The 22,805-nt window shown below is 39.0% G+C and overlaps 1 protein-coding gene across 3 annotated transcripts in view; it reads left to right on the forward strand.

Annotated features, from left to right (window-relative positions):
* fynb (FYN proto-oncogene, Src family tyrosine kinase b) overlaps nt 1-22,805 on the forward strand; it is a 91,283-nt gene that overhangs the window by 63,545 nt on the left and 4,933 nt on the right. The window contains exons 4-13 of one of the 3 annotated variants that reach the window (XM_056480768.1): nt 1,231-1,327; nt 3,004-3,102; nt 6,141-6,244; nt 7,813-7,962; nt 13,569-13,733; nt 14,148-14,303; nt 18,655-18,834; nt 20,001-20,077; nt 21,424-21,577; nt 22,016-22,147. In XM_056480768.1, the coding sequence (XP_056336743.1) occupies nt 1,231-1,327; nt 3,004-3,102; nt 6,141-6,244; nt 7,813-7,962; nt 13,569-13,733; nt 14,148-14,303; nt 18,655-18,834; nt 20,001-20,077; nt 21,424-21,577; nt 22,016-22,147 (1,314 nt within the window). The remainder of the gene's footprint in view (nt 1-1,230; nt 1,328-3,003; nt 3,103-6,140; nt 6,245-7,812; nt 7,963-13,568; nt 13,734-14,147; nt 14,304-18,654; nt 18,835-20,000; nt 20,078-21,423; nt 21,578-22,015; nt 22,148-22,805) is intronic. The other 2 variants (XM_056480767.1, XM_056480766.1) reach the window with 2 other exon arrangements.

Consider the following 22,805-nt stretch of genomic DNA (forward strand, 5'->3'; position numbering starts at 1 on the left):
GGAAACCAGAGCACCCGGAGGAAACCCACACCAACACTGGGGAGAACATGCAAACTCCACACAGAAACACCAACTGACACAGCCGGGACTCAAACCAGCAACCTTCTTGCTGTAGAGCCTCAGTGCTAACCACTGAGCCACCATGCTGCCCAACATCCACATATGTTCAAACCAAATGTTGTCTGATAAGATATCTGCCTACATATTGTCCATGAATGAAGATATCGAGTTCAGTATCCTGAGAATTTCAACAAGCGACTTTGAAGATCTCAGATAAGATTCAGAGAACGTAAATATTTTAGGGTTTATTAAAAACAGTCTGATATATCTGTGAGGACCGAATGGTTGTGCATCTTTAAACACTTTGGTGTTGACATCTTTGGTTTTCCACATCTCCACAGCCCCCTCCACTGCTCAAAAGGCTCTTAATAGTGGTTAAATCGATAAACTGTTTATTAAAATTTTATGTTTTTCTATTGAAATGACTTGAGTGCTCAGACATGTGCTGAATGTGAGGCCACTGATGTTGACTGATATGCATTCCTGTCTAACTGAATATATGCTGCTTAATTTTGGGTTTGGGTTGCATCTAATGAGGGCTTTGGTTTGCTTGTGTCCCATTACTCTGGGTCGATGACCAAATTTCTCAAATCTTGTGGGACCCATTTGAGCCAAACAGTTACAGGCAGAGTGAAATCACAATGACAGAAGTGAACGTGACATTGCAGAGCCAGACAGAGCAAACGATCCCGCATAGTTTTGTTTATAGCATCCCATTGGGAGAGCTGCAGCTCCTCTCTTATTTTAGAGCAGACATGATGTTCTGTTTATCAGTGTGTTCATCTTTGTGTCTTCATCCACGTTGGTTTTGATTCAGCTGAATGAGTCTGGACTCTTAAAATGGCCTTAAGTGCAGGTCTTAAATGTCATTTGATGTGTCTCAAGCAAGACTAAAATGATAACGCTGTACATCATCACTGGTGGGACGGCTTGCGGCCTTGTGCCAATGCATGCCTCCCTCCAGTGCTGATATACAGCCATATTGCACTGCTACTCGTGTGATATTGCTCTATATATGATTTCGGACACAGCCCAGCTCTTCAACACTGTAATCTTCTCTCTCTCTCTCTCTCTCTCTCTCTCTCTCTCTCTCTCTCCTCTCTCCTCTCTCCTCTCTCCTCTCTCCTCTCTCCTCTCTCCTCTCTCTCTCTCTCTCTCTCTCTCTCTCAGGTGTGACTCTGTTTGTAGCTCTGTATGATTACGAGGCCAGGACTGAAGATGATCTCAGTTTCAGGAAAGGAGAGAAGTTTCAAATCATCAACAGCACGTAAGTATTGACATCCAAAACATAAGCCACATTCTGTTGGGAATGCTGGTCAATTACAGCTGGAGTCGGTTCACTCAGCAGCCACAGCTATTTTCAACCACGCAGAAACCGCATCTGTTTAGCTGAATGGAGAAAAGCTGAAATCAGTGGAGCTTATTAAGTGATGTTTTAGTGATTTTAAACTGTGGTGGCTATTTCCTGTGAATTAGTATTATAATAACTTTAATGATGACAAGCCACTCACTTACAAAAGCACAATAGTTCCTAAAATCTGTCATGAGAGTGTCAGGAATCAAACCTGACATCAGTAAACTGCATATACAGTTAAGCAGTGAGTGCTGCAAGTGATACGGTTGACGTGTAGTGAAGTTAAGCGCACATTTGGACAAGGATTGAATGTTTAACTTGATTATGGATGATTCTTAAAGGCACAGGTCACCTAAAATAAAACTAGTCATCATTCGCTCACCCTTTACTTTCTCTTTCTTCAGTCGAACACAACAGGAGATATTTCTTGAGGAAACCGGCAACCATTGCCTTCCATAGTATTTGTTTTCTTTAATAAAAGTTGATTTGTACAGGTTTCGGCTTTCCTCAAATCTTCTTTAGTGTTCAACAGCAGAAAGAAACTCGTGAAGAGTAGGTAAATGATGACCGAATTTTCATTTTTGAGTGAACTATCCCTTTAATAATAACCCTGTGTTGTTTATCGTAGTTAATGCACTTCTCTTAATGCATGTGCATGGGTTATTACCGATTGTGGAATGGGAATCCAACACTAGAACTTGTTTTTAGTAAGCAATTTAGCAAGTCATAAACCTGTGAACATTGGCCATGTGTTTAACAGCGGAGCTCCCTCTGCTGGCGGTGAGGCCACCTGCACGCTCTAGTACAGCATGGGTTTTCCTGTCATGTTTTACTATAATAACACTGTGTGTGTGTGTGTGTGTGTGTGTGTGTGTGTGTGTGTGTATGAGAGATGCTTTTCTGGATAAGGCTGATTTGGATGAAGAGTAAAGGTAGTTAAGAGAGGGATTTTACATGGAGGACATGTTAAAGAGAGAGTCGAGCATTCTCCAATAGATGGGACATCGACAGCAGCTCTAGGCAGAGTGTTTTTCCACTCTATGTGATGGAGAGTATGTGTGTGTGCAGGTGTATGTGGTTTACAGGCACATGAAGATGTATAATGACCATAAAGCTTGTGTCCCTGTAATTCAAAGTCATACTTAACAAGGTATTTCTCATTAAAAACTTGCCACAGGTTTGCTGTGAGGGTTTGGGTTTAGGGAAAGGGTTGTTGGAGGGCCAAATAGTAAGTGTTTATTTTACTGTATAAAATGCTTGATGCCTATTGAGTGTTCCTGTAAACCAAGTACAAATATGTGTGTGTGTGTGTGTGTGTGTGTGTGTGTACGCGTTTTTGTGACTTATAAGGACACAGATCTGTATTACAAGACTGGTATCACAAGAAGCAGTTAGATACATACTGTAGATGGAAGAACATCTAGATGAGATGAGTGGATGATGGATGAAGAGGTGGATAAATGTTAGGTGGTGAATGAATGAACAGATGGAGAAACATATAAAGAACACAAATAGGGGCGATATAGGTTTTCCAGTGTAAAAAGCATCAGCATGACCTGACTTTATCCTGTTTTCTCTCTCCATGTCAGTGAGGGTGACTGGTGGGACGCACGATCTCTTACTACTGGAGGAACCGGCTACATTCCCAGCAACTACGTTGCCCCCGTGGACTCAATCCAGGCTGAAGAGTAAGTCTCACGTCTGTGTGTCTGAAATAAACATGTGAACAACGCGTCTGTGTTTAGGGTGGGGGTACAGTGATGTCATTCTGATCACATCCCACAGACCTCTCAGCAGGAGGAATGACAAACCTTGACCCGCTCTAAACGAATCCAGACACTGCTGCAGCACAGGGCGGCTCATGAATGTGGTCACCAGGCAACATTTGTGTTGTTGTTTGGAGCAAAGTAGAGAGACACCTCCCTAAAACTGACCCATCTGCTACCATTTCATCTCCATATGTGCAAAGAAAACTAAACGAATTAGTTTACAGATGAAGTTCTGTGTAATGAAATGAAATGACAAAGGGAGAAAGTATTGAACACATAAAGAAAGGGAGGTGTAGTTGAGCAGTGAAAGCCCAGACAGCAGCTGAAATCTCTCAGTAGTTCTTCAGCAACCCTCTGCCCTTCCTCAGCTGCTTCAGTCCAACATCTACATTAGCAGGGGGATGAAGATGAAACCAGGGTGGACATTTCAAATCAAAGCTGTAGAATGGCCCAGCCAATTACCTGATCCGAATCAAATAGAGAATACAGGATAAAGCTCAGATTTGATAGACGAGACCCACAGAAGTATCAAGATTTTGACCCTCTGTTGAAGTCTGTGAGAAACTCACACCTGAGTATTAAACTCATTTCAGTAGTTCAGCTCTTTCTCCTTCTGTCATTTCTTTCTTATTACACACAACTCATTTCTCAGATTGTTTTAGTTTTGTTTCAATAATTTTCCTTGTATTGTTTTGGTGGTTTCCAAAATATTCTTCAGTTCCATGTCAACAGCTCCTTTAGAAATATTATCCCAGGAAGAAACATGACGTGTTCAATACTTATTTCCCCCGCTGTATGTTTCCCTTCGAAGATGCGAAATAGAGTTATGCGCAAAACTGCAATGTAACGTAAAACATTTGCAAAATAATGCACCGTTTCCATACAATGAGTCAAAGAGAACACCAGCATCACTTCCTGATAAATGAACATCAAACCAAATAACAAAAAGACTAGAGACAATTCTGAACGGGAATAGTAAAGTTTGATGACAGAGGGATTTTAACTTCTCTGATGCTTCAGCAGGGTGCTCAGTCTGCTGGTGTGTCCATTAATGCCCTCCTATTGTGCCCATTTTGTCATCACATGATCTGTTAAACCAATCACATGACTTTTTTTGATGAAAATACTGGAATTTGTTCGATAATTATGTTTTTTCCACTGTAGTTTACCTACTCAGTTGTAGAGGTGAGAGAAAAAATAATCAATGGATCGCAATTCGTTCTCTAACGATTCTGAATCGATTCTCAAAAGTTCAGAATCGTTTTTGCACAGACACGAGCTATAAACAGCAAAATAATAAGCATTGATAGTCAAACATGCGTAGATACTGCAGAATTAGCTTCATTTGGACAGATGGATAAACTTAAAGGTCCCATGAAATCTGCATTATTTGATGTGTGATGTAATCTCAACCGAAACATGAAGAGAGGGCGGGGCATAGTGTAGCTCTTCCCCTTTTTAAAAAACAGCCAATAGCATTTCATTTAATCACCACTCTGCCGTAGAGTGGCTGAGGTCAAGCCCATCAAATGAGAAGCGTCTTAAAGGGGCGGGGTTTGTCAGACACTAGAGCATTTGATTGGTCAGAAGATTTGAAGTATGAGGAGACCTCTAAAACCGTTGATTCATTCGGGCGGAAGTGATAATTATATCTCCTAAACACAAATTCTGTCCCTGTTTTGGTGCTCACTCACTTATAGATATCCTAAAAACTAACAATACTGATGCTGACATCTGAAAAACTTTATTTTATTTTCCTGGGACTGAAACGGGAGTTGAAAACAAAAGCTTCAAACTCCAGTTCTGGTTAAGATGTGAAGATGCAGAAGAAATAGAGAGTAAAAAGGTTGAGAATCGTTTTGGAATTGGATCGTGACCCCAATGATCAGATCATGAAGACCCTGAGGATTCGCAGTTGTGCTCATTTGCATTTTCAGCTTTTACGCATGTCATTTCCATTGAGCATGCAGTATTACAAAATATGCATAAGAGCAGGTTGATGGAAACCGCTAATGAGTGCAATCCGCCAATGCTTTGATAACTTTAGCTTTTCTCCATAATGTGAAGCTCCCTATTGTTCAGATCAGAAATGAAAGGTTTTCACCAAGTAAATCCACATCTCGATGTTTTTTTATACAATTATATTATATTATATTATATTGTTATTATATTATATTATATTTTATTATATTATATTATCTATTTTAATGTTGTTTTATTTAGATGCAGAAATACTGAAATGGCAAACACGAGGCACAGTTCTCATTTGAAGAAACTCTTTAATTACTCCGCTGATATCTTAAGTGACGCTGTGAGGAAATGATGTCAGTTTTCCCCCATTTAATTTTCCAAAGCCAGACTGATGTCAGTGACTGGCTCACTCTAACATGCTTCACTTTATCCAGAGGGAGGTGTTTGATGGTGCAAGTTTTCTAATGTCATCTCAGATGTTTCTATTTACAGCTGTAAAAACCATCCCAGATACACTTTTTTAAAGTCCTTGATAAACATTAACATCAACTTTGATGTGAAGGCTGAAGTATGAGAAGGAGAGCTATCCTGCTGGAGAATTGTCCCTCTCCTGTGGTTTGTAATGTAATGGGCAGCACAAATGTCTTGATACCTCAGGCTGTTGATGTTGATCATCCACTCTGCAGATCTCCCCATACTGAATATAACTCCAAACCATGATTTCTCCTTCACCAAACTTGACTGATTTCTGTGAGAATATTGGTCCATGTGGGCTCCAGTAGGTCTTCTGTAGTATTGGTGATGATTGGGATGCAGATCAACAGATGATTCAGCAGAGAAATCCACCTTCTGACACTTTTACACACGATCATCTAGAAGTCAAGTTATTATGTGTTGCTCTTATAGCTGAGATCCACCACAAGTTTAGTGTCAGGGAGAGTATAGGTGAGATTAAGTACCTCTACCTCTCTCTCTCTGTATTTCAGCTGGTATTTTGGAAAGTTGGGTCGTAAGGATGCAGAGAGGCAGCTTCTTTCTACAGGGAACCCCCGTGGCACATTCCTGATCCGCGAGAGTGAAACCACTAAAGGTAACATACTGTACCTACTGTAACACATAGCACTATTTTCTGGGTCGTACAAATGACCTCGCTTGCAAATGTAATTGTTTTAAAGCCATTTTAAGCTCAATATTATTAGCCCCCTTCAGCAATATTAGTGTTGGATTGTCTCCAGAATAAACCACTGTTATACAATGACTTGCCTAATTACCCTAACTTTACCCTAATTACCCTAGTGAAGCCTTTAAATGTCACTTTAAGCTGTATATAAGTGTCTTGAAGAATATCTAGTCTAATATTATGTGCTGTCATCATGGCAAAGAGAAAATAAATCAGTTATTAGGAATTAAAATATTATGTTATTTTTATATATTATTATAACTATTATTAGAAATGCGTTCTTGATGGTAAACAGAAATTGGGGGAAAAATAAACAGGAGGACTAATAATGCTGACTTCAACTGTGTATATGTGTGTGTATATATATAAAATCTTAAGAACATCCCATTTAAAAAGGATGTAAAAAGGAGGTAAAAAGAAATATTTTATAAACGATGGTAATCCTGTCTGCTTTGCTCTGTAAATTCAGTAGTGGGCTTTCAGTGCCACTGAAAAGGTCTTTTAGGATGGCACGATTATAGTTTGGAAAGTAAAAATCACATTCATTTTCTCCATGGGGCTGGGAGGAAATCATCTTGTGTATCGTATAGTTCAAATAATACTTTTGAAATAGTGGTTAACGTGATAGTTTAAATAGTGTAAATGTAAATAGTGCATTCACACTGAAAACTCTGAAAAGTATAAGTGCACTTTAAATAGCCGGATGCTGCACTTATTTAATCATTAATATGAAGTGTGTATTAATGTTGGACTCTTCACACACTCAACAGCCGCTGCTTTGCTCATGTAGCGGAAGGTTTGGAGCTTTCGGCGACTGATGTTGGTTTACTTTATTGATTTTGATTATAGCGCCTCTCGATGGTGAATTCAGTTATACTCATGGCAGGTATTATTTGTGTATAGTGAGCCATTCGGGACGCAGCTGTAGTCTTTCTTTAAAGGCATGGAGTACACAGTCTTAATTGTCCTTTTATTCATTTAAAGTCAAACACTGCAAAGAATACAGAGCTAAACATGTAGAGTTTAATAAAAATATAGAGTTTTTAGCTTGTTTCTAGTCCAAATATTCTTCCATAAAAATCAAGAAGTATTCTCTGGTCATTTCTGTGGCGTTTTCAGAAATGATTTAGAGAGTAAAACAAACTAAATGATCTGCCTTTGGGCTGAGTAAAATAATCTTTAAAAACCTAAAGCATTATATTTTATCTTACCCCATTGGCAGCCCCCAATTATTTAGCTTGTTTTAAAAAAAACCTCGCTTAATTTCAACTCATTATTTCTGAAAACAAAGCATGTTTTACTTGTCTAGAAAATGCTCGATTTAGGAAGTTTTAGATATTTGGACTAGAAACAATTACTAATTAGTAGTGAAGTTAATACTTTTGACAATCCTACTTAACGTGCTGTGAAAAGACTGTTCTACTACTGTGTGTGTGTGTGTGTGTGTGTGTGTGTGTGTGTGTGTGTGTGTGTTGCAGGTGCCTTCTCTTTGTCTATCCGGGACTGGGACGATGTAAAGGGCGACCATGTAAAACATTATAAAATCCGCAAACTGGACAGTGGAGGCTATTACATCACGACTAGAGCTCAGTTTGAGACCCTTCAGCAGCTGGTCCAGCATTACACAGGTAACACACTCACACACACACAATACGCAGAATGCAGTAGATCTCATCGCTCCCATGTGCAGAGTTAGTAGCAGGTGATAGTGTTTATAACTAAGGATCAGTGTCAGCTTTCTGTTAGAGTTGCAAAGGCATGGGGTGTGTCTCAATCAGCTCCCTTGTTCACTAGTGAGGGCACTTATCAGGGAGTTGGTCATTTTAAAGGCTGTCTCAATGACAGAATTGTTTCAGTGCTTCATCTCAACTCACATACTATCCATTTTAAATAGTACTCGAAACAGAACACATCATCGGATGGTGCAGTGATATTGGCCACAACACATCGCTCTTTAGACATGAATTTGATTAGAACTACAAATGCAGGTATGAAATGTTTTTTTAAAAAAAACTACAAACATGGTGGCCGCAAAGCAAATGGAGAGGCTTTGGTAAAGATGTTTGAATGATTGTTAATTAACGTCTGACCTACTGGATGATATTTCAATCACGTTTTCTGCTTTATATTTAATTTGCAACAATGAAAACTTTTATAAAGACGTGCTAAGTCATTACCTTCTGAACACGAGGAGATTTCTCTGCATGAAAGACCTGTAAATGGCTGATTCACCTGCTGGTGCTGCTTCAATATGGAAGGTAATTAAATATGACAGAAATGTAGAGGATGTCTCGAGATGATTGACAGAGTACGTAACTAATTGACATGATGGTCTGTTAATGAGTCTCAAAGTCTGAATACTCTTCTGTTAAACACTCGAAAATGTGTCGTTTTTCATCAAAAACAACATGTACATACTTTTAGGACGTAGTATAAGTAGGCGAATTGTGACAGAGCACCAGTGTACTGAAGCATTCACTTTCTGAAGGAGTCCCACAATGCACTGTGAAAATCAGGGAGGGTCAAGACTCACCATCTCCCCTTAACGAAAGCCAAACATAAATCATGTGAACCAACTCAACATATATAATGTCACAAGAGATAAATAAAAGTGTGATTTATTTCTATTTAACCATAAACAAAGATAGGTAGTTAGACTGTGCAGAAATATCGAGGTAACATTTATATGTGATTAATGATTAAAATGTTGCTATAATCAAGCTTACTTGAGTAAAGTACTTTCTAATAATCGTGTAAAATGAATATGTGCAGAATATCAGTATATTGCTCATTGTTAATCTATTTAGTGACATTAATCAATGAAATGTTGTTGTAAATAAATACCATAAACATTTATTTCTTGCACATTTATTATCCCCCGTTCATTTTTTTACCAATTGATTCTGACGCACTTAAAAAATATTGAGAATGCTTAATGAATATTGTCTTAAATGCTGTAAAAATGATAGTAACAGTCGTAACCGTGTAGACTCAATATTAAAATAAATGAAAATTCGAAATAGAAATTGAAATAAAAATATATTTAACTAAATATTAAATATCAACTATTAATAGATTTTCTTATAAATAGCAAGTTTTAGTATTGATAGTCTGAAAATTCAGGACAAGAAAAGGTCACTTTCACCAACAACTCTACTCAAGTCTACTGAACGGCTGAAAAAAAACAAAATGAAGACTTTGGAGTGGCCTAGTCAAAGTCCTGACCTGAATCTGATTGAGAAGCTATGACATGACCTTAAAAAGGTGGTTCATGCTCAAAAACCGTCCATTGTGGCTGAATTGTAACAATTCTGCAAAGATGCCCATCAAGACCTGCTTGTTTTATAAACCACATGCTGTTATCCTCAATGTAGCATCTCCTTCATGAGTTCCACTGTTATTCATCAGTTCCAGTTATGATGTTGTACAAAGAGGATGTTCTCATGTTACCATCAGTGTCCCAATGTGTCATTGAATATGTGATTCTCAACCTAGGGAGCCAGTGAGCTGATTGAGACGCACCCATGGTTATATAGACCATTTCAGTATAGTAATGTCATTGGCCCATGAACATTTCCTGCTTGTTATCTAACTGTGATGGTGCAATTCTATCATAACTTAATGTTTAAAACAGCTCTCATAACATTATTTATCAATGTGTGGCTCTTTTTAAATTCTCGAAAGCTACAGAAATTAAATATGTACAACAGGAAATACGCTGGGCCCATTGTTTTTGTTTACATCCATCAAAATGGTCAATACAGTGCTTTTGCAGCAGCCTACAGGAGGCGGCAGTGCTCCAGTCAGTCAGAAAAGCTCATCTCAATACGCTCCAGTTAACATATTGACTGTTAATGCATATAGAAAATGTCAAAAGGATTTTAGATAGCATGAGCAATTTACTGCACCCATGACCTCTCATACTGAGCCCAGAGAGCAAACACACACTTAATGCATTCACCGGGATTACTGTAAATGTGTGTCAGTTGCTGTGTTGTTGTTGCGTTAGCTTTGCACTTTTCTCACCTCAACTTTCAGAGCTTTTTTGTCTGTCTGTCTTGTTACTGAGCCCCGTTGAAGCAGTGCATTGGAGATGTTTAATAAATGAAAATTGTAAATAGTTTGAAATAATAAAAAAATGGGTCAATAATCAGAAATATTTATTTACTACAATAGATTTTCTAAAAATAAAAGTCATTCAGTTTAATTTTTTGTATTGCTAGTCAAAAAACGACATCTTTCACCAGCATGTTCCCTTCTGAAGAAAAACAAAATGAAGACTTCGGAGTGGCCTAGTCAAAGTCCTGACCTGAATCCAATTGAGAAGCTATGGCATGACCTTAAAAAGAGAAGCCTCCAATTAGCTTTTCCCTAATAATGCAGTGCATTAGAGAATCTGTTCAGCTTCAGCTGATTACTTTAATACCAATGTTGACCCATTATTGACCCAACATATATCAATATTGACCCGTGATTCCATATAAAAAATACATCAGAATTTTTTTTTTATGTAGCCAAAGCACATTCAGGGTGCTTCCTAAACAAACTTTGTCATCAAGCTTGCAACAGACGTTAACATCCAACCGAAATAATAAAGCTGATGTGAACACAGCCCAGCTCAGAGCGCTGATGAATCTGATGTCATCGCTCCACTGTTTCTGAGCTGATGGGGTTGATGACTTATGGGCCGGATGCATGCTTGGGTTGAGAGCAGATGGTACTCGATGACTGGATCCTGAAATGATGCCTCTGTTGGTGCCAAGTGTGCCGTTATCTCAGCTTTAAGGTCCAGAGTAAACATTACTGCAGCGCTGTTGGAAAATCCTGCTTATTATTAATCTTTTGTTAAATGTCAAATAGGTATGCCTAACATTAGGGTTATCACTGAAATCTCAAAACAAGAGCTATGAATGTATACGTTCACATTCAAGGTGTTTCTCGAGCAGTAAGAGGAATATCTAATTCAGTATCATCCAGTGTTTAACATGTGTAGATCCCACTGATGATAAAAATGCAACATGGCTTACAAGCTAATCATATTGTTTGACAGAGCTGTGGTGAAAACATTGTTCGAGACATTGATTCAGAGGTTGTTGAAATGCATCGTCATTCTGCCAAGGGATTCTGAGCTTAGCTTTTAACGGCAGATGGCGCTGTATGCTTTACAAACAATCATACTCTGCTTGCATATAATACCTTACATATATCATATCACCGTTAAATATTCATCATTAAAGTTAGGAGAGATGTAAATAAATTGCAAGAGTTTTCATCGTGAGCTGTGTTTACATTAATCGTGTCATATAAAAGTCAATTTAGTGCTGAATGTGCTAGCACTCTTCCTCATGAGCATTTGAGTGATGGTTAAAAACAAGGACAGAGCGCTGTTTGCTGTTAAAAATGTGCCTGAAGTGCCATCCGCTGTTAAAAATCTAACCTAAACTAGCCTAGAGTACCATCTGGTGTTTAAAAACTAGCCTAGAGCACCATCGGCTATTACAAACTAGCTTAGTCTGCTGTTAAAAACTAGCCTAGAGCGCCGTCCGCTGTTTAAAAACTAACCTAAACTAGCCTAGAGCGCCGTCCGCTGTTTAAAAACTAACCTAAACTAGCCTAGAGCGCCGTCCGCTGTTTAAAAACTAACCTAAACTAGCCTAGAGCGCCATCTGCTGTTTAAAAACTAACCTAAACTAGCCTAGAGCGCCGTCCGCTGTTTAAAAACTAACCTAAACTTGCCTAGAGCGCCATCTGCTGTTTAAAAACTAGCTTAGTGTGCTGTTAAAAACTAGCCTAGAGCGCCGTTCGCTGTTTAAAAACTAACCTAAACTATCCTGGAGCTCCATCCACTGTTAAAACTAGCTTAGTGTGCTGTTAAAAACTAGCCTAAACTAGCCTAGAGCACCATCTGCTGTTTAAAAACTAACCTAAACTATGAGCGCCATCCGCTGTTAAAACTAGTTTAGTGTGCTGTTAAAAACTAGCCTAGAGCGCCATCCGCTGTTTAAAAACTAGCCTGAACTAGCCTAGAGCACCATCCGCTGTTAAAACTAGTTTAGTGTGCTGTTAAAAACTAGCCTAGAGCGCCATCTGCTGTTTAAAAACTAGCTTAGTGTGCTGTTAAAAACTAGCCTAGAGCGCCGTTCGCTGTTTAAAAACTAACCTAAACTATCCTGGAGCTCCATCCACTGTTAAAACTAGCTTAGTGTGCTGTTAAAAACTAGCCTAAACTAGCCTAGAGCACCATCTGCTGTTTAAAAACTAACCTAAACTATGAGCACCATCCGCTGTTAAAACTAGTTTAGTGTGCTGTTAAAAACTAGCCTAGAGCGCCATCCGCTGTTTAAAAACTAGCCTAAACTAGCCTAGAGCACCATCCGCTGTTAAAACTAGTTTAGTGTGCTGTTAAAAACTAGCCTAGAGCGCCATCCGCTGTTTAAAAACTAACCTAGAGCGCCATCCGCTGTTTAAAAACTAACCTAGAGCGCCATCCGCTGTTTAAAAACTAATTTAAAGTAGCCCTAGAGCGCCATCTGCTGTTTAAAAACTAACTTAAACTAGCCTAGAGCGCCATCTGCTGTTAAAAACTAATTTAAAGTAGCCCTAGAGCGCCATCTGCTGTTTAAAAACTAACTTAAACTAGCCTAGAGCACCATCTGCTGTTTAAAAGTGCCTATCTGGTGTTTTAAAACTAGCCTGGTGCGCCATCTGTGCTTAAAAACTAGCCTAGAGCGTCATCTGCTGTTTAAAAACTAGCTTAGTCTGTTGTTAAGAACTAGCCTAGAACGCCGTCTACTGTTAAACATTAACCTAGAGTGCCATCTGTTGTCAAAATCTAGCTTTGAGTGCTATTAAAAACTAAGCTGAGGATTGATTGAAGAGACGATAGTGAGGTATGTTGTAAATCTTAGAATCAGCGCTGGATCAGTTTCTTGAAGTATAGTTTTCCTCCACAGCTCTGCTGTTTGATGGTGTCATGCTGAAACTCTTTACTGCTTCCTTCAGTATTTCTGATGCTTTTCTCTCTCTCTCTCTCTCTCTCTCTCTCTCTCTCTCTCTCTCTCTCTCTCTCTCTCTCTCTCTCTCTCTCTCTCTCTCTCTCTCTCTCTCTCTCTCTCTCTCTCTCTCTCTCTCTCTCTCTCTCTCTCTCTCTCTCTCTCTCTCTCTCTCTCTCTCTCTCTCTCTCTCTGGCATTGTGTATTTTTCTTTGTCTCTCTGTCTTTGTGTGCGTGCTCAGAGCGGGCAGCAGGGCTTTGCTGCCGCTTGGTCGTACCCTGCCACAAAGGGATGCCAAGGCTCACCGACCTGTCTGTCAAAACCAAAGATGTGTGGGAGATCCCGCGGGAGTCACTGCAGCTCATAAAGCGCTTGGGCAACGGCCAGTTTGGGGAGGTTTGGATGGGTACGAGCCCTGCGCTGCGCTTGCTAACCACCGGCCCGGAGCGAGACGGAGTGAGGTCAAACTGAGTCACTTTACCGATGTCTGGATATAGAAGTATTGGTATGATGATGATGATGAGGATGATTACTGGCTCATCCTCCTGGTGCTTTACAGCTCCTGTCCACCAAAATGACACTGATTTGAGATCCAGCTATTGGGTTCTCTGAGCTAATCAACATCAAACCACTAAAGTTCCATCATGAGTCAAATCTAGAATAGAGAAGTTGTCATAACGTAAGTCATAACAGAAGAGCGTTTGTTCATTAATCTCCGAAGTATATCCAGACATTGTTTGAACAAAATGGCCGCCCTCCTTCTCTCTCAGTGCATGTTCCCGCCGTCCTGATAGTTAACCCCTCTCCCCCTCCCCTCCAGAGAGTGCAGATGGTTTGTGCTTTAACTTAACGGGTGTGTGCATGGTCTACATCCCTGATACTGTGGGACTTAGCCATGATTCCTGGGAGATCGCTCGCGAGTCTCTGACGCTGGACATGAAGCTGGGGGCCGGGTGTTTTGCTGATGTGTGGTATGGTAAGACTGTCAAATCTCCTACATTCACTGCTGTCCTTTAATACTTTAATATATGCGATATTTAATTATAAATATACAACTAAATAGTTGGCGGTTCATTCCACTGTGGCGACCCCTGGTAAATCGGGGACTAAACTGAAGGAAAATGACTGAATAGATACAACAGAATCAAGTTAAAAGTGAAGTATATAATCTGAATGGTTTTCTGTGGAGTATAAACAGTATTTCAGGTGCGGAAATGTAATAAATCAAATGTAAAATAACTCTATACACTCTTCACTGTAGAAATAAATAAATAAATACTATTAGTCTTTGTTAAAGCTATGAACTTGTGTCCAAATGATTTAAATTTGCTCCAAATCTTATATAGTCACATGCAGGCCTTAAAAACACATCCATATATGATATATTGCTGTATTTAGGTTAAACTTTGCACAAATTACTTGATCTAAAATGGGTTTCTTAGCTAATTAGAATCCCAACTCCACATTGCTGATCCTCCCATATGACTGATGCAGATTTCAACATTGTGATATCGATGCTAAAACGATATATTGCACAGTCCTATATTGCGTAACGCATGCAGATTTCGAATGGTGTGATGATGAGCAAGCTATTAGTTAGCTGATGGGGATCTTACATTGTGAGTCTCATACTCTGTAAAATAATTTCTGTATTTTGTGTGTTTATTTGCGCTGGTGAACTGCATTATGGGATGTTGATCTCTGCTCTGCTCACTTCTGATGTGGAAAATTCAACTCTACAGTTTAACAAAGCGACTTTGAGTGACATTTTAGTGGTTAGAAAAAATATCAATAAAATAAATAAATAAATAAAAAAGCAACTTAAATAAAAAAATGTAATAAAAATTATTTTTTTAAATAAAATTAAATAAAAAACATTCAAAATAAAATTTTAAATAAAATAAAATTATTATAGCACTGCACACTATTACACATCACAATAAAAGTCACTTTTTACACTTATCAAGGTTAGAGGTTGTTGGAATAAAGATCAAGATCCCATAATGAGATTCAGAATCAGAAATAAAAGGGGAAAAATAAAAACTGTAACTCACAAAATACAGAAAACAGCAAATATACGGATCTTTCTCACAGTGTAACACGCAATTAAAGACCAAACCTGTCTGTTCATAAAACTATTGAACTAGTGAATCAAGCTTCAGTGATTCTTTTAACATGTTGCTGTCGTGTCAGTGACAGGAGGTAAGAGTGTAAGTATGAGGGTTTGGAGTGTTTATTACGACTAATGACAGTTTAGTCTACTGTTCCACATCTCTATTCATCACAAGCTATCTTCAGTCTTCAAGATTAGTGTGTACTTGTGTGGAGATCTTGCTTTCCCCCCCTTAAGCTGCGTGTCCACCGAAGTGTTTTTGCGACACAGCCTTTAATCCAGTTCAATTCAATTTATCTTCATTTCTTCTGCTTCATTAGCACTTCTCCAATGTAGATTGTGTGGCAGCAGCTGAATACAGAAGATCTAGTAAACTGAAGCAGTGTGAGTCCAGTGTTCGGAGCTGAAGTTCAGTTCAGTGTGGTTTAATATTCACTGCTGAAAGTCCAAACACTGAAGAGCAAATCTATTCATGAGCAGCTCCACAAGTCCCAAACCAAGCAAGCCAGTGGAGACAGTGGAGGAACAAACTTCACCAATTGACCAAAGTGAAGGAGGGAAACCTGGAGAGAAACCAGGCTCAGTTGGGCACGACCATTTCACCTCTGGCCAAACTGGAGGCTGGAGAACGCTGGACGTCCATCATGGAGAAGCTGTAGGTGTGAGTAGGTCACCGACGGGTGTTCAGGCTGGCCACAGCATCTGCTCAGGATACGGCTTGGTCCAGGATTAAAGGGCATTAGGACTCACACAGACCACAGGTTGAGCGCTCCCTGTGTTTTGTTCACTAACACCACTTCCAGCAGCAACCTAGCTTTCCATGTGTTCTCCAATTCAGGTACTGACCGGGCACAGCCCTGCTTATCTTCAGTGGGCGACGATGTGAGATTTGCAGAGAGCTAGCTGCCAGTACAAAAACATGACGGTCTTATGAACACCCTCTCAAGTAAAGTGTCGCCGTGTTTTGTTCAGTTGCTTTGACACAGAGTATCCCTGCTGTACTGGTACAAGTTGAATGTGTCGTGTTATTTGGTATTGTCCCGCCCCTCCTTCACTGTGATTGGACAGCTAGCTCAACTTGGAAGCTTTTAAACTTGCAACGGCTAAAGATAAACCCGCTGTAGCGACCGTAATAATGCAGCGCTACAACAACAGAAAACAAACACTCAGCTCGTGAATACAACACTTCGGTGGACACGCAGCTTTCCTGCCCTGTAGATGTGCATCCCAAAAGAACTCCTGAATCTGCCTATTATTATGGTTGCCTGTAGGACACTGCTGGGGTTGGATTTAGTTGTAAGGAGGCAAATACTTTTTCACACCACTGTATATGAGAAATCAATACAGCTTACAGTGAGTAAAGTGACAACGAGAGCACTTGGGTGGAATTTAAGCAGAGATTTGAGAAGGTAACGTCTAATAAAGTACAGAGCTTATCAAAGAAATCCGCCATCAGTGTCGTGTGAAGGCAAGCAGATTCCTGTGGATTTAACAAATGTTCTGCAGAAAAACAACCACAAATCACAAGTACAGTGTGTAATATTAAGCACTTTGTTTTATTATGAAGTGTTTAAAATGTCTTTAAAATAATTTAGGCTGCATAAACAAGATGCAGAATTACTGTCACTTAATATTAAATCTAACCTATGTTTAGGTTAGATTTAGGTTAGATTAGGGGTGGGGGGGGGTTCAGCATGAATGTCATGCACTTATTTAGATCACACTTTATTTTGATGGTCCGTTTGATGAATTTAAGTTTCATTGCATCTACAAGCCAACTAATTCTCATTAGATTATAAGTAGACTGTTGGGGTTAGGGTAAGTTGACATGTACTTGCTAAGTTTGTTCTAGTCAGCTAAATGTCTGTTAAAGCAGCAGAATCAGCAGATATTAAGCAGACAGTCTACTAATACTCAAATGCACCATCAAAATAAAGTGTTACCTTTTATTTATAAAAGTAGTTTGATAAATGGATCAAATGCAATATGTGATGTGTTCTTTGAAAGAAAATAATTTCTTATTATTTTATTATTTATTATATTATTATTCATTATTATTATTATTATTATTATTATTATTATTATTATTATTATTATTATTATTATTATATTATTATTATTATTATTATTATTATTATTATTATTATTATCTACACTTTTCATTTTTTTTATATATATATATTAAAGCAGGGTGTCCGCACAGTCTTAAAAAGTCTTTTAAAATTTCCAAAACAAGAATGTTAGGCCTTAAATTCACTGAAATATTACTGTAGAAATTAAATCATTTTAAACAGGTCTTCGTTTTCCTCTGTTAATCAACATGTAATTTTCATTTTAATTATCTTCCTTACAAAAATGCATATGTTTAGTGGATTATAGTTTTTAAAACATTTAAAATACATATATTTGTTAAAGAAATGTAAAGTATTGTTAAGTTTTTATTTATAATAATCAATAAGAATTTATTTTAATTATTTATTTATTAGAAAAAATGAGGAAATTCTTTACATTTATCCCTGTTTAAGTCTGAGATTTCATTCATAATAGTCTTAAAGTCTTAAACAAGACTTGATGAAACCTGCAGAAAAGTTTCTTTTTCATTTTAGCAACGCTCAAGAAAAAAAAGAGAAGAAAAAAGTGAAGAAATAAATTAAACGTATTAAACAAAATAGTTTATTAAGCCAGTTGATGGAGGAGTGTTATAACTGGTGTACTTAGACAATGCGGAAAATTAACTTTAAATGTGTGCGAATTTCCCTTTTAGTCAATTACCTCACAGGTGTACTGCTGTGATAATGGCTGTCTTATTGCAGAATAGTTTTGCATGATTAACAGTGGTTTACAACTCTTGCTAGTGCATGAAAGTCTTCTTTTGGCATGCTGTTCAGCTGTTTGTCCTGATTCTACAGTCCAAACATCTCAAAACTCTTAAATCAAGACGCATTTTCTAGACACCTAAAAAAAGTCTTGTTTTCAGAAATAATGACTCAAAATGAAACGACTTTTTCCTTCAAACAAGCACAATAATCTCATTTCAAAGCAAAAATAACTTCATTTGACTAGTTTGAAGGAAAAACTCTGAAAACAAGACTATTTTAGGTGTCTAGACAATGTTTTAAGAGTTTTGAGATACGTGGACTAGAACTAAGACATGAACTCATCATTTTTTGCGGCGTGTGCTGCTTTACTGACCGTCCGCTGTGTTTGCTTTCAGGCACGTGGAACGGCAACACTAAAGTTGCTATAAAGACCCTGAAGCCGGGAACCATGTCTCCTGAATCTTTCCTGGAGGAAGCGCAGATCATGAAGAAACTACGGCATGATAAACTAGTGCAGCTCTACGCCGTGGTGTCTGAAGAGCCCATCTACATCGTCACTGAGTACATGGGCAAAGGTCAGTTGTTCCCGCTGTAAAGATGAGGCAGGCACCACATGTAACACTGAAGGGATTTGCAGGATTGAAGTCTGCAGTGTTGGACAGAAAGAATACGAAAGTTGAAGAGCTGTAACAAACAATAATAATATAATATAAGCTCTGTTAGACTTTATAAAACCAACGGATTAAATGCTACTAGTGTTTGTGGCCAGCGCTTAGTCTGAAAACCAACTGGAGCCGATTTCATTGCACATCCTCCAGCCAATCAGAATCAAGAAACTGCTCCAACACCATGAAGTAGAGTTGTCAAAGGTTTCGAGTACCAATCAGTACCGACATTTTTAAAATGGCCATTTCTTGCTAACATCTGAGCGCTGTTGAGCACATTCCTAAACTGCTGATTGTCTGTTGTGTTCACATGCTCAACAGAAATGACTGATTGGCCGTGAAGGTCATTGGTTTACCAATATTGGTCATTTCTGTTAAGCAGGTGAACTCAATGGCCAGTCAGCGGTTTCATGAGCTTGGAGGACTGCATCCATACATCTCTGCAATGACTCAAATCACTGATTAATAAAGTCATCTGGAATGGTGAAGAAAGCCTTCTTGCAGGACTCCCAGAGTTCATCAAGAGTCTTTGTGTTCATCTTCAACGCCTCCTCCTTCATCTTACCCCAGACGTGCTCAATAATGTTCATGTCTGGTGACTGGGCTGGCCAATCCTGAAGCAGCTTGACCTTCTCTGCTTTCAGGAGCTTTGATGTGGAGGCTGAAGTATGAGAAGGAGAGCTATCCTGCTGGAGAATTGTCCCTCTCCTGTGGTTTGTAATGTAATGGGCAGCACAAATGTCTTGATACCTCAGGCTGTTGATGTTGATCATCCACTCTGCAGATCTCTCCATACTGAATATAACCCCAAACCATGATTTCTCCTTCACCAAACTTGACTGATTTCTGTGAGAATATTGGGCCATGTGGGTTCCAGTAGGTCTTCTGCAGTTCTGCTGTTGGTGAATGTGGCGATATTCAGAAATCTAGAATTCCCTCTGGAATAACTGTAATTTACCCACAGTCTTTCGATATGATGGAACGTGATCATACCTTTATATTATTTGAGGCATGCATGTACATGTTGTTACTGCAGTAAATCTGTAAAGCTAACATGTGAATGTGGCATGTTTCAGGAAGTCTCCTAGATTTCTTGAAGGACGGAGAGGGACGAGCGCTGAAACTGCCCAACCTGGTGGACATGGCGGCCCAGGTACGGCTACATTGTGTAAACAAGCCCAGTTAAAGTCCGCGTGAAATCAAAATTGACTGTTTATTTTGCTAGCACACATTGTTATTCTTTAGGTGAACAGTTAATCTGTGCTGTGCTATTAATTATAATCTTCAATCAAAGTCTGACCATTTGTTTCTGTGTTTGGAGGGGCGGTGCTTCTCTGATGTCAGTTTGACTCTTCAGTCACAGTTTTCTTAGCCACGCCCCTCTTACCGTTAGTTTGCTATGACGGAATGATACTCAAAAAGAAAGCCCCGCCCCCTAATCAATATTCAGATTCAGTTGGAAGTAGATAATCGAGTGCTGCTGGTTCTCTGTTGACATCAGTTTGACAGCTTTTGTCATAAATATTCTTAACCACGCCCCTCTTACTGTTAGTTTGCTATGACAGAATGATACTCAAAAAGAAAGCCCCGCCCCCTAATCAATATTCAATTTTAGTTGGAGGTAGATCATGGAGGGCTAATCCTTCTCTGTTGATGTCAGTTTGACAGCTTTTGCCATACATATTCTTAACCACGCCCCTCTTACCATTAGTTTGCTATGACTGAATGCTGCGCAAAAGGTAAGCTCCGCCCCCTAGTCAATATTCAGATTCAGCTGGATGTACATCAACATGCTAAAATAAAACTCACGCGGACGTTAAATATCAATAAAACCTCATCTACAGACACTATTTCTGCTCCTGGGTCACACTTAAACATTATTGAATGGCGTTAGATGTATGGCTGAACAGTATATGAGCATCGATATCGCAATGTGTGCATCCACAATAGTCACATCACAGGATTAGATTATTTATTAAGATATTATTATTGTTGCATTATTTATTCAATGACGATCATGTGATTTTACACTTGACTGTTCAGTTTCTGTATTTGAATACTGTCAGACAGCGTTTATTTATTTAGTTGTTGCTTGTAATTTATTATAAGTAATCAGATGCACTGCATAGAAAAGGCTTAATCATCCCAGTGGATCTAGATTATTGAAATCTTTCTAAATAGAGCTAATTATATTCACATCACAATATATGTTGCAGCAAAGCTAAATATTGCGATGTCAGGTTTTTCCAATATATAGTGCAGCCCTAATCAGAAATCCTCAGCTTTAATCTTTCATATCAACATAACACATTTACCAACTCAGCGTTACGCTTCAGTGTGTTTGCAGGAAAAGACACACTGCTGAAAACACAGTGGCCACTTCAGATCAGTAATGTAACAGGATGAAAATACCACTCAAGCTTGTTCTGCTACTCTATGATGCACAGTATGATGCTGGTATTCGTTTGCTGATTTGACCGATGGTGTTCGTGTCCTCAGGTGGCTGGAGGAATGGCCTACATCGAGAGGATGAACTACATCCACAGAGATCTGCGCTCCGCTAATATCCTGGTTGGTGACAGTCTGGTGTGTAAGATTGCTGACTTTGGCCTGGCTAGACTCATTGAAGACAATGAATACACTGCCCGACAAGGTAGGAGACGCATGCCAACACTTTCATCCAACTATTTCACACAATCAAGCTGTCTTAGTTAAAGTTGGTTAATGCGTCAGTAGGGCTAGTGTGAGTCTGCCAAAATAATCTGCCAATGGGGTAAGAAAGATTAAATGGGATTAATCAGCTTACCTTAGAAACTCCTTTCATTTTGACTCATTATTTCTGAAAACAAGACTATATGTTGTGCATGTCTAGAAAATGCTGACTGACTTTAGAAATTAGGACTAGAAACAAGAGCAAAACTCTAAAGTTTGGGAAGTGAATTAATATTAACAAACACCATCAGTCAGTGGTAGCCAGCATTTTTCAAACTATCTTCTTTTGATTCCTTTACATGTTTAAACTGCAAACATGAATTCAGATTTTAAAGAAATGTTGGATTTAATTCGTCTCTCTCCCTGGTGTGTGTTTCAGGGGCTAAATTCCCTATTAAGTGGACCGCTCCTGAGGCGGCGCTGTACGGGAAGTTCACCATTAAATCCGATGTCTGGTCTTTTGGAATTCTGCTTACAGAGCTGGTCACGAAAGGCAGAGTTCCATATCCTGGTGCGTTTGTATTTGTTTTGTTTTTGAATAGTCATGTGTTGTGAATAGTGTTGGTGTGGGTTTCCTCAGGGTGCTTCGGTTTCCCCCACAGTCCAAACACCAACACTATAGAGCGGTGGTGCTTAACCCTGTTCCTGGAGATCGACCTTCCTGCAAAGTTCAGCTCCAACCCTGATCAAACACACCTGAACCAATTAATCAGGAGCTGAACAGACCTTGATAATCACAGGCAGGTGTGTTTGATATGGGTTGCAACTGAAATCTGCAGGAAGGTCGATCTCCAGGAACAGGGTTGGTCATGCCTGCTATAGGGGAATTGATTAACTAAACTGGCCCTAGTGTATGAGTGTGTGAATGAGTTTGTATGGGTGTTTCTCAGTACTGGGTTGCAGCTAGAAGGGCAACCGCTGTTTAAAACACATGCTGGAATAGTTGGCGGTTCATTCTGCTGTGGCGACCCCTGATAAATAAAGGGACTAAGCTGAAGGAAAATGATTGAATGAATTGTGAAGTGAACCCTTAGGAAACATTAAATAAAACAATATCTGACCTACATCCAGAGCGTCTTGAGATTCCCCCATGATGGAGGCATTTAAACATGATTGTCTTGCTGTGACGGACCTTTCTAAAGGCATGTCTGCTTTAATTTACTGTTTTA

Source organism: Danio aesculapii, chromosome 20 (assembly GCF_903798145.1).
Source record: "Danio aesculapii chromosome 20, fDanAes4.1, whole genome shotgun sequence".
Classification (NCBI taxonomy): domain Eukaryota; kingdom Metazoa; phylum Chordata; class Actinopteri; order Cypriniformes; family Danionidae; genus Danio; species Danio aesculapii.